Source organism: Neodiprion virginianus, chromosome 1 (genome assembly GCF_021901495.1).
Source record: "Neodiprion virginianus isolate iyNeoVirg1 chromosome 1, iyNeoVirg1.1, whole genome shotgun sequence".
Taxonomy (NCBI): Eukaryota; Metazoa; Arthropoda; class Insecta; order Hymenoptera; family Diprionidae; genus Neodiprion; species Neodiprion virginianus.
The window spans coordinates 28,996,048-29,008,470 of NC_060877.1; the positions used below are offsets into that span (position 1 = coordinate 28,996,048).

A 12,423-nucleotide genomic window follows, 5' to 3' on the forward strand; every position below is an offset into this window, starting at 1 on the left:
AATTTTTTCAACCAGATGTGCAACGACGAATTGTGGCAGGTATGTACGTTATATGTATTATACATACATATATCAGCAAGGACAGATTTTAAATCTTGCACATATAGGCGATAATATATGTGATATCGTATAAGGAAGATGTTAAACTTGTATATAATGTATATAAATAACATACAATAATAACTGCGGAGCAAAATTAGAATGATCAGCATAATACGAGAGAATAATTAGATAAAAGAAAAAAAAAAAAGAAGAGAGACAAAAAAAAAGAGAAACAGAACAAAAAAAAAAAAAAAAAGAAAGAATTTGTGAAAATTAGACAAAAGTGGTTTTGGCATTACCGTTCAGGTCCGGGACAGTCGGGTACAATGATTGAGGCTTTGTACTGTAGTTCATTCATTGGTAGAGTTGGTGGTTGGTGGTGGTGGTGGTGGTGGTGGTTGGTAGTTTCAGTAGTAGAGCATTGGTGGTGGTGGTGGTTGTTGTTGTTGTTGTTCATTGGTCGAATCGCAGATCGAGTTTGGTCGGATCCATCGTTCCGGGCAGGGCACACGGCACAGGGCAGGGCAACCAGGGCAACCAGGGCAACCAGGGCAACCAGGGCAACCAGGGCAACCGAGGGGGCAACGGCCAGGGTCAGGGCGGGACCAGGGCACAAATGATCAACCAAGTTAGACCTCGTCTACACCCTCTCACAATCTCGTTTAGCTTTAACCTAGCCGCTATCTATCGATCTATCTATGAAATATCCTATACCTACCTACGTAAATCCCCGATGAAATTTACTGATTAACAATTGGCCTAAATAATATCCCTAAAAACCCGCGGTGTCTATACGCACACGGGTCCTGTTTGGAAATTGTTGCCTGTGGATTTTGAGGCAGTCGCTACCAAATCTTTTCTGCAGATCTCTCTTACTACGTGTAACCACGACGCCTGTAACTTCATTTTCGTGATGTCGTACCGACATGGGCGGAGGGTTTTCGTTTCGTTTCGTTCCATTTCATTTCATTATTCGTATGAAACGTCGTCGTTCATATTTCATACTATCGAAGGATCGGTGATGAAGAATGAAGATGCGTGGATGTATAACTTACAATTAGAGACTCAGCATCTCGTTATAGAAGGCACGGATTAACAAGGCGACTTACAAGGAAGGTATCCCAGGTCGATACCTCCCATTTGACTTTTTTTGTAATAAGTTAAGTATACTAAAAACTAAGCGACACGTACGTTTTTAAACCTGCCATTAAACACTTTAAAGGAGTGAAACCATTCTCAAAAGTCAGGCATGTCGAGGGGCGATTTGGCAAATTTTTAATTTATTTTATTTTTTTTTTGTTTTATTGAGAAAATTACATTTTCATTTCTTGTTATGAGAAATATTTTCCACTTGGATTGGTTAAAAAAAAATGTATGTTGGTGTAGTCGAAACAGCCAAATCGTCCCTTGAGATGCCATACTGTCAAGGATGGTTTCACCCCCTTTTAGTGTTTAATGGCAGATAACAAAAAAAAAAATAAGAATACGTGTAACTTGGTTTTTAGTCTACTATAACATATTGAAAAAAAAATCAAATCGGAGAGATCGTCCTGGGACACCTTCCTTGTCAGTAATATTTTGCTATCTTTCTCCCCCTCTCTATCTCTCATTCTCTTATCGGTAGCTGTAATTGATCATCTTTTACAGGGTTTGGTGATTTGCAACTCCGTTGTTAAAATTAAAGAAAGTAAAAAAGAAACGAAAAAAAAAAATTAATAATGTGTCCCCGGAACATGACAAACGAGAATTTTTCAAAGCACATGAACGTTCCTTTCGCGTTACTTTCTCTTTTAATAATTATGGGAACCTGTAATAACTGCTTTGCGAACAGACGAATCGGTGCGTGTTATATCAATGAAAGCACATATTTCGATCGATCTGTCTGTCGACTATCGAACTATGATAAAGAAATGATTCGGTATTTATGAAATACATCGATCAACCGAATTGCGCTTAGTAAATGCGTGTTGCGAATGCATGCAAGTATGACGTATCACTTGAGTTTCAAGTCGTTCACGGCACTTGCAATACATACATACGTCACTTTCGCTTATGGTTCGAAATTGATATTATCAAAGCTTACAGTTTCCCCAATTTATAATCATGTAAGCATCCCTGCTTAGTTTCGTCGTGATTCAACAAGATCCCAGGTTTATATCGAGACGTCTTTCAGAGTCTGCGATGCAGAAAACACCGTCTCAAGGCATCTGTCAATATATGAGATTTCTCATCGGTACGAAAAGCGTTGAATTTTGCTCAACGCGCAGCATGACGGAGGAAGCAGGTGTTTCAGTCAGTTAATCAAGGTAAAACGGGGTTTAAAATTTAATACGTAAGACGTGAAACGAGTTGCAAGTATTATTCAACCACCTATAAAATACCCTGAATAGCAGAATTGTGTAATCGGATCCCTCATTCACCGACCGAAGTTGAATAAGCGAGGCAAGTAAGTTTTAAGCGATATCATATACGCCTTGTATATCCGTCTGGATATTACAACGTTCAATATCATTCAAAAGCTGACAGATTTACCTATAAATGTAATCGCTTTAAAAGCGATGATGTCACTGGGGCACGTGACTCAACCATCAAAGATTTTTTTTTTTTCTTTTTTTTATACCACCAACTCAGCAAAGTATCATGTACAATTAAATGTACAAAGAGAATTGTATTTGAAAAAAAAAAAAATATTTAGTAGTAAAAATTCACCGATCATACCAAAGGGAACTCTGATGAATTGTATAACGATAACAAAATTGGAGGTCAAATAATAATATAACTAATATAAATTTGTCCATCGATTGTTTTTCACCACCTTCAGTATTAAAAGCATTTTGTTATACCTACGCATAATGAAGGGGTAATATATATATATATATATATTTAATAGATCAAGCGCTAAATCTGGCACTGATCGTGATTTCTCGAAAATTGGACTGAATCAGTTTTCGTTTGTGACATCGTTGCATAACGTGGATTATTAATTACAGACAAATAGATGCGATTTTGTGGTCTATTGGAATCATTTTTTCACGTATTAGAAACAGGGACAAATTTACAGGCGCACGCCAAACTAAATCCTATATAAATTCGAAACTAAAAACGTATCGAATGCGGGACGACGTGTAGAAAAGAAACCCGTAAGACTACAAGTTACGTTAATGAGATGAAAATTGAATGAATAAAAAATGAACTAACACGTATATGAAAATAATAAGGTAATTATAATAACAATAATGATAATCAGTAGTAATAATAACAAACTTAATCGATATTAAGTTCTAATTGCTATATATTTGTTAGTTTCTAATTTTGTTAAAATAAATTATAAATGCCATTAGTTGTATACAATATAGGGCTATGGCAACTTTTATCGCCTCGACTTGTATAGCAAATTATATATACAAACGACGTATGAAAATTTAACGGTTAAATCAATGATAAATTATATGACCCGTTGATGCATGAGTAAGAAAAAGATTAAAAATTCTTCGTACTTAGTAATGTCAAAACGATAAATGGTAGCCAGAAAATATAAAGAAAAAAAAACAAAAAATCCATGAAGGAAAAAAAAAACTAGCTTGGGCATACAAGAGAAGAATAGCACGAGTTCTACTGTAAGTACATCTCCGATAAATTTCGTGTCGTAAAAAACGAAATGGCGGAATAAAAACGTGGAAACGATACTCCCGTATCAACGAAAGGAAAATAGGATGAAAAAAAAAGATAAAAAGAAAACACTTACATTGTGGAGAGACTGAAACGTTACACGGTACGAACGTTGATACAAAACAAGGACAGAAAGTTTAATGTGTGCATTCATATGTGTCTGACAACTTTTCTAATATGCCCATAGAAAGGATATCGGGTATGTGTATATGCCCGATACGATACAAGATATAAACTTTACTCAATTCTTACGTATATTATTGGAAACTGACCTGGCTTCTAAGTTTTGTGATGTTCTGACCGCCCTTGCCGATAATAGAACCAGCAACCTGTAACAAAAATTTTTCCAAATCGTCACGGTTTTATTCCCGGTATACGTAACAAATATATATAAACGGATAAACGACCAACCAGAGAAAATATCAAGGGAAGTAAAATCACAATAATAACGATAACAACAACAAAACCTAATTTTAATAATTATTTATAAATTTGCAAAAATTTTATTTCATCTCGTTCGTTCGTCTTTTTTGTGTTTTCTTTCCAACAAGTTCCATCATTTTTTGGCATCTCGCCACCAAACTTTGTCTTCTCTTGCGGGATTTCACTGTACAGTCGAACCCCAATTATAGGTTATAGGATTACTACGCGGTATTTCCATCTTATAAACAACGAGAGAAAAAATCATTTATTGCGCGTTTTGTTCAAATAGAGTTTGATCCGATTTTCATTACCCAAGAAACGAAAGTCCATTGGTACTGTACCAATATATATTATAAGGTTGGTCCTTAAAAAGGTCATTTTTGAATTTTGACTGGTGCCTCCCCATTTCAGCTCCAGGAAATTGAAAAATAATTCCCTAATTTTTTCAGATCTTCATCTCAACCCTAAGCCGTACCCCAAACACGCTGGATTTCCCCATCAAATCTACCGAACGGACTTGGATGAAATTTGCTATAGAGGGGAGGTTCGGGTCGCCGATTGCGAATCTGAACTCAATATTGTATATATACATCCGTTAAAGCTGTCTTGACTTAATTGACTAAACATACGGAAATTTTATAATCGCACCTCAAAATTTTCACTACGACAAATGGATACGATGCTTTTTACACTGTAACAATTCTAAGGAACTATTTATATGACTGACAATTCCATCCTCTGTAGACTGTATCGCCGTTGCGACAGGTTAAAAAATTACGTCAAGATAAAAGTGAAGCGTCTCATTAACCTCAATGACGCGTTTACTTTGCCCAAATAAACGAGACCTGTAATACGAAATACAAGAAGGGAGAACGCTTAAAAAAAAAAAAAAAAAAAAAAAAACTGCTAGTTTCGCGATAATGCAGCTACGCAGGTTCAAAATTGCCTCTCTCTTCGCCTCTCGCGGTTTCTCCCCGGCTTTGTGCAAAGACGAAACGCGCTTCTCGGCATTGTCGAGCTCAACGAGTCATAATCTTGCACCAGCTCATTTCGAATGCCGTTATATATTACTCGTAGAATTACGCTCAGTCCGCAGAAACATCTCATACACCTATTCTCGTCGTCTCGTGTTTTCTAGAGATATTATATTATACCTGTACGCAGCCTCGTTACGAACGATATCAATTTCAATGTGTCGTGTGTGTACACGTTATACTTTGTACGGTTCGGAATATTGTTACACCAGAGACATTCCTCCGTTGCGCACAAGAGAATTACATATACCGTGTCTAATTATGCAAGCTAATAAATTTTACACCAGTATTATGCAGTAATTTTATCTGTGAATAGAATAACATTTGGCATGCTTAACAGTTGTGTTTAGAAAACCTTACGAAAAATCATTATGTTACAGAAGGAGATTATAATCGTTTATAAAAAGAAAGTAACAGAAATTAACAAATCGACTATACAATCGATCCTTTGCATTTACATACGTACAAAAAAAAAACGGAGAGCCAAGTTAGAGAGATGTCGGAAATTTACTTTGAATTAATCCAAATGAGAAACATTGAATAAGCCATCGCAAGTTTTCCTCCAACATAACAAATCACGCAATCACTCCGTTTCGGGCAGTAAATATTGCTAATACGCGAGGCGAAAAGATGGTTACCTCATCGTTACACACGATTCTTTATACGTAACAAGAGTACGTTGCGCGTTTTTTCATTAGGCCCGAAATAGAGGTTAGGGTCGCGCGTTATGTCAGATTTATTAGCGTCTGCGCCTGCGCAGTCCAACTCCTATTACTTAAAAGTAGTATTTTCTACAGTCCGCGCATGCGCAGTCGCAGACTCACTCTACCGTCGTAGAAACTGATACTGTGTGTGCGGAAAGCAAACTAATGAAAAAACGCGTGAAAACATGCTCGCGTTATGTAAAGTATCACGCGTGCAACCGACAAGTTGAAGTAAGTAAAATTTCGATGGTAAACGTAATCAGTTCGCGTTGGGTTATAACACCGTAAAATGTGTCAGAAACAGTTGCAGCGGCAGCAGAAACAGCAGCAGCAGATTGCACGATCCAAGATTACCGCAGCTTTTTCTCATAAGCACGCGTAACGTGGGTATAACCTCAGTCTCGAAAGCGCGAACTGCGTATAGAATAAGTTAATCATTGCGTGCCTATAACGTTATGTGTAATAGGAATAGGAATAGGAATAGGAACAGCCTGTTTAAGATCCATGCAGAATCAGCAACAGCAGCAACGTTTCGCGGCGCGTGCAGTCGAGCAATGGTGAGATTATTTTTGTTAACGATTCTTGGCGATAAGTATTTATGTACCTGTGCACGAAACACTGAATACCTTGATCAATATGCACCGGCATATAAGTCAGTCAACGACTTTCGCGATTCTCTACACATCGTGCGAATACAAATCACCAATTATAAGGTAGTTGCTATTTAAGTAACCGTTGGAAAAGAAATTACACCGAATATATGTATATTTTTTTATTTATAAACATAAGAACAGATAATTTTCAATTGAACGTTGTATTGATTATTAAATTTGCAAACTGAATAATTCACGAGCATCGAATTCCAAAGGAAGAAAATTAATAAGAGAATCAGAGAGATCGCATTACCATTCCCGTCGACTTATTTCTCAATTAAATTACGTGGAATAGAATTTCCTGCCAAGTTTTAAATTCATTATACAAAAGAAGAAAAAGTGCGTTAAGTATAGGTCGATTAATCGAATAAATATACCGGTAAAATCGTATGATGCTGAATTCAGGTTAGAGCGCAACGAACGAATCCGTGCTGTAATAATCTAACCACGCCGGAGAACACTTATCTGCAGTAATCAAATACATAATAAATATTTCAACATTTTTATTACACAGCGTAGACGGAATTAGTACAACCGCCTCGTTATAGGTCTGTAATAGTACAAGATTGAGTAAAGCGGAATGAATATTCGAATCAAATACTTATTAAATAGTGAAGAAATCTACGTTTTTATAATCTAATATAATTACAATAAATGGAGAAAAATAGGAAATTAAAGCGACATCAGAGAGCTAAGATGCGTAGAGAAATTAATGAGTAATTCTAAATTCCTAACGGTCAATATCTCGTAATCTACCTACCTATAATAAAATTGAAATTCCTCGCATTCGACGAGATAATTGATATCGATTCTTATAAGTATGCCAATACAATTAACTACACATCCGTAATTGAAGTTTCTTTCGAGCGCGATCGATAGAATGGCGTTTTGTTTCGCTTCGTTTCGTTTCACTCCGTTTCAGAATATTACAGAAATTTTTCACGACGATATTGAATAAAATCCGCGCGGTGTAGAATATGAAGCTTATCGCATGCAGAGCATAAGAGAACATAATATAAATGGCAATTACGCTTCGTGCCGGCGTTTCTGTGAATTCTGCACCATTAATTGCAACGTAACGTTAAATCCAGGTTAGCGTTTCGCAATTGAAGAACCGTTGCGAGAGAAGGTATCGGTCCATATAATGCAAGCAGACCTTGTCGCGGAAAATACCAACTGCCTAGTGTTTCTCCATACTGCGGCGGCTAGAACGTTCGGAAAGATACGAAACGTATCCAGCCACCAAAAAGTTTCGTAACTCCGAGTAAATACGGGGCATTCCATGCCAATTCGACCTGCCACCGACCCTCACCATCTCCGTTTTTCTTTGAACTTGGAGGTGTACTTTATGTGTAATTAATTGCACCAAGATACGAAAAAAATAAACTAACATATATATATATATATATAGAAATTCGTAAGGTGTACACATAAAAGTAATTAAAAAATATCACAATAATTGGTAGCGACCTTTAAATATTTTCCTACCTCATTCAGGTTTGTCGACAATCTTTTTTTCAATCAAGTTGCCCTCAGAAGGAATAAGTTAAAAAATGAACCACCCTAATGATCAGATTACTAATGCGGAATTTACATTGAAAAAAAAAAAAAAAAATAATAAAAAAATAAAAATAAAGATGAAGCAAGATCTTTTGCGAAAAAATAAAACGACACGGGGATAGGTATTGTAACAAGAGTATTCGAATAGGTGGAAGTAAAATCAGCGTCGCAGCTGCAAGCCGCATCAGGCTTCCGCGTTTATTTAGCTTTCCGCAATATAGGTATGTACTGCTACCTACCTTGCAGCATATATCGGATTGTTCAGTTGTTTGAAACTGCAGTGCACGCCGCGGCGGTATAATTGCGCGTTGAATCGCAGCGGTTATGCGGAGAACCGCAGCAGTGGCATGGTCGGCATGAAGCAGCAGCAGCGGGACAGTAGGAACGTGATTACGAGGTGTAATTTGCCAGACCGCTTTGGAGAAGGAAGACCGCTGCTGCACGCTGCAGAGACTGCGTTTCAAAGGGACAACGCGACGGCCGCAATCTTTAAAACCCGATAAAACGCTCCTTACAATAAAACTAAACAGCAACTAATTACCCGGTTCTGTGTTTTTTTTTTTTTTTCTTTTTTTCAATACATGTATACCTCATAGACTTAACAAGTCGCGTACGAGTGAGAAAATCTCGCACCTCATGAAACCCTTTGTTACATAACCTGGTCGAAAAATTCATAATCATTAATCCCTCCTGCTCCTGCATTTCACAATTATTCACCTCTACCGTAAAATCATCTCAATCTCGATCTTGATATTCGATTGAAGAAAGAAACGGATGAGTATGAAAAATTAGAGCGAAGATAAGAATGAAAAAGAAAAAAAAAAACAAAAATCATAATACATACCGGAACAGAGAATCAATACGGAATTGAACGTTTCCTTTCTTCATTTTCAAAAACGTTCGAATTACTACGATTTACATAAATAAATGCTAATAAACAAAGTATCTTAAAAAAGAAAAAAAAAAAAAACCAAATAATTCCCAACGATCGTAACAAGCGAGCAAAAATGTTAATTCAACTAATTGAACAAAGAACGAATGGAACACCGTTACTCGTGGGATATTCAAGACTTCGAGAGAGGCAGTAACGTATTTACTAAAACTCACGTATTTGCTAAAATTACCCGACATTTCCCCAGGTCTTCCAGCCGAGTGGCCACCCTTTTCAAACGCCTGATACGCGGCTAATATAATATACCTATTTCTGTGCGTTATTAAGATATATAATAACAACAACAACAACAATAATAATAATCTAACGGGGGTCTTCGAGAGTGAAACAATAACCGGAAGTGCCGGAGCACCGGAGCACGCGTCCGGCTTGTGCCGCGGCTGCGTTCCACGCCGTTCAGTTTCCTACTCAAGATTCGAATCACAACTTCCTATACCTACCTAGATAAAATTCAGTTCGAAGGCGAAGCCCGCGCAGCTTGCGCCACATGAGCCGAATGAACGAACGAGGCCTGCAAGCACGCGTCGGTTTCGTGCAGTCAGCTTTTTCCTCCTTGGCCTGGCCTCGCTCTGTCTAAACTTTACGCACGCACGGTATTCAAAATTTGCATCACTAAAGTGCTTCGAGTCAAAGTGAATTTAAGCGAGTTGAATTTTAAATTCGTACTACGAGGTCAACGCCTCGAGGCGAATCCTCGTCCTCCGCTTTCTACATTATCGAGAAAATATTGAAATTTTACACATCGTATCGGCAGCTTTTCCATGCAGGGTTCGCCTTCCGCGACTCTTTTACCAACAAGAATCAGTTAAATTTTACACCAGACTCGCCGAATGTCGGTATATTGAAGATATTCGACCATCAAGGACCAAATCTCACCGTTCATTATTAATAATTTAATTTTTTTTTTTTTTACACACAATTTTCCCGACGTTCTGATCTTTGAATAAAACTCTCTCGTACACGGTTCGGTAAGACAAGCTTTTTCACTTCTCTTCTCTACAAGGAGAAAGAGAAAGTTTGAGAAAATAGAAACACGCTTGTCGTCCAGAAGCACGATAAGAGATGAAGCCGTATAACAAGGCAATAATTTTAATGCACATTAGACGCACCTTGCTCGGTATCAGAAGACGGAGTTCGTCGTCGCCTTGACGGTATCGTTTGTGGGGGCTGGTTGGACCGCCTCCACCACCTCCGCCGCCCCCGCCGCCTGTCATGGCTCCACCGTCAGCCTCGCGTTTCATTATTCCTGAAACATGAGAAAAAAAGAAATGGTCAAATTTTAGTTTTACACTCGAGTTATATGAATTGTAAGTATTCAATGACTCGTCACATATACGATATTTAAACATACAGACAAATTCGAATGTTTCTTATTGTTAGTATAAAAAAAAAAAAAAAGAAGGGCAGGCGGATAAAAACCGTAAGTGCGGATAATCGAGCGGTGTTTTCCTGAAAAAATGATTCACACGATGAAAGTCAGGATTTCGGTGTTACACAATCTACAACGCGAAAAGAGAGAAGTGGATCGGGGATGAAGAGGTTTTGAAGATATTCGACCGAAGCGTGTACCTGTTATTATTAAAGGTATGCCGGAGCTCCAAGCACGGAGGAATTTTTCTATGTTCCCTGTGAACTTGGCTCCTGATATGGCGACAGAGATGTATTCAACTGGGTGCCGAGGCACTTCAGACGTGCCCGCCGCGATACTCGACTCGACTCGACTTCACTTCACTTCAGAATTCACCCCTGCTATTGCCGTGGCAGCAGAAGTAGCAGACCGGCGGATAGCATGAGAGAATGAGGGAATGAGAGGGTGGGCAAAGTTAAGAGAGTCACAAGTTCGGAATTGAAGCAAGTCGCAGTAGCCGCACCAATTATGCGTCTGTCACCGCGATGTGAGAAATAATGGTGCTGATATTGACCTGAAATTGTAGCCTACCTACTATGCGGAAGAATTTTTTTTCAACGTCTGCAGATGTATGTGAGTGTGTCTTAAATCTACATCAAATTATTCAGTCTGTACAGAAATTGACGCCGGATTTTTCTCACAGCTTACAGTCGCTATAAGGCGATGCGATTATTATAATATTTGTACCGTGGTGTTTCAGAAAAAAGTGATTTACGATTTTTCACCTTGCCTAAAAAGTTTGTTTAGGTTAAAAGAAAGATTCTGTAACAAAGACGAGCTTTCTACGTCATGTGGAAGATCGCGCTCATTTCTTGTTTCGCATTTTTTTTTTTTTTCAATTTGTGAACAAACACGTCGTAGCGCTTCAATTATCATTTCTTTCCTGACACTTATATTCGATCCAAAGATCACGATCAATGACACAACGATACATCATCCACGAATCTTATTTTCCTAAATTAAAAAGTTCATATTAAATTATAACTATTTCATGAGATGGAATTATTAATGAAAAATTCGTCAGATAGACTTCTCAAACATCAATTGGAGACTTGATATCACAAATGAGGGTCTTCCTTGTGACGTAAATTGACGTTAACGATTGCTGTAAGCGTAAGCGATAAGAATTTTTTCTATTCAATTAACACGTATAAATGTGAAAAATCAACCGAGCGCAATTTTTCAAATAACGCAAGACGCTCATCTTCTGACCTAACCTTTCTTTCAGCCTGAACAAAGTTTTCAAGCGGAGTCATGGTGAAAAATCGTAAAATTATTTTTTTCCGAATCACCCTAATGTGTAACCTCCAACCGCCTCGCGAATATTGGCAACGATTCAAGAACGACATCTGGTACACATTTCGATTGTTTTCCAACGCGAAACTGAAGCTATTCACGATTCTACAGTGATATTCTTCCGCGACTACGTGTATTACATACGCGTTACAGTTATGTATATGGAGTCAATTCTGTTACAGAACTAGGTCAAGTACCGTTGAACGACGATTCGAAAACTTGCATCGATTTATCCCGAGCGTATCGTCTTGAATTAGAATCGGCATTATGTACCTACGCATTGTCACAGAATTCACTGCTTCGTCTCGTAGTAGATTTGATGCTGCGTACTTCAGACTTTTCCCTTCAATTCTCAAAGCCAAGTTCAAGCTTTTAGCCAAAGTAAAGTGCAGCTGTTCACTTCATCCGTGCGACTCTGTTTTCGTCACCACGGAGATTCTGGCACTGTTCGACTATGTACAACTAATTCGTTGTACGCTAATTATATTTCAAAAATAAATTGCATCCAGTGTAATTTACTAGTTCGTATTCGTGATAGATAATTCGTCGCGATTCATCCACCTTCGATTATTGAATTGAGATAAGCTTCCCTTTTTCCTCACGCCAATTTTTCTTCTAGAGACAAAATGTCGCGTTAAATTATTCGATAAGGGAATAATCGTTACGAACTGCGGGCGTACGT

General features: G+C 37.9%; 1 protein-coding gene across 7 annotated transcripts in view; it reads right to left on the minus strand.

The window, feature by feature from the left end:
* LOC124310339 (heterogeneous nuclear ribonucleoprotein K homolog) overlaps positions 1–12,423 on the minus strand; it is a 102,956-nt gene that overhangs the window by 41,635 nt on the left and 48,898 nt on the right. For all 7 annotated transcript variants that reach the window (XM_046774171.1, XM_046774169.1, XM_046774172.1 and 4 more), the window contains 3 exons: positions 10,147–10,283; positions 3,984–4,040; positions 342–385 (listed from right to left, as the gene is read on the minus strand). In XM_046774171.1, coding sequence (XP_046630127.1) covers positions 342–385; positions 3,984–4,040; positions 10,147–10,278 — 233 coding nt within the window. In that variant the 5' untranslated portion in view covers positions 10,279–10,283. The remainder of the gene's footprint in view (positions 1–341; positions 386–3,983; positions 4,041–10,146; positions 10,284–12,423) is intronic.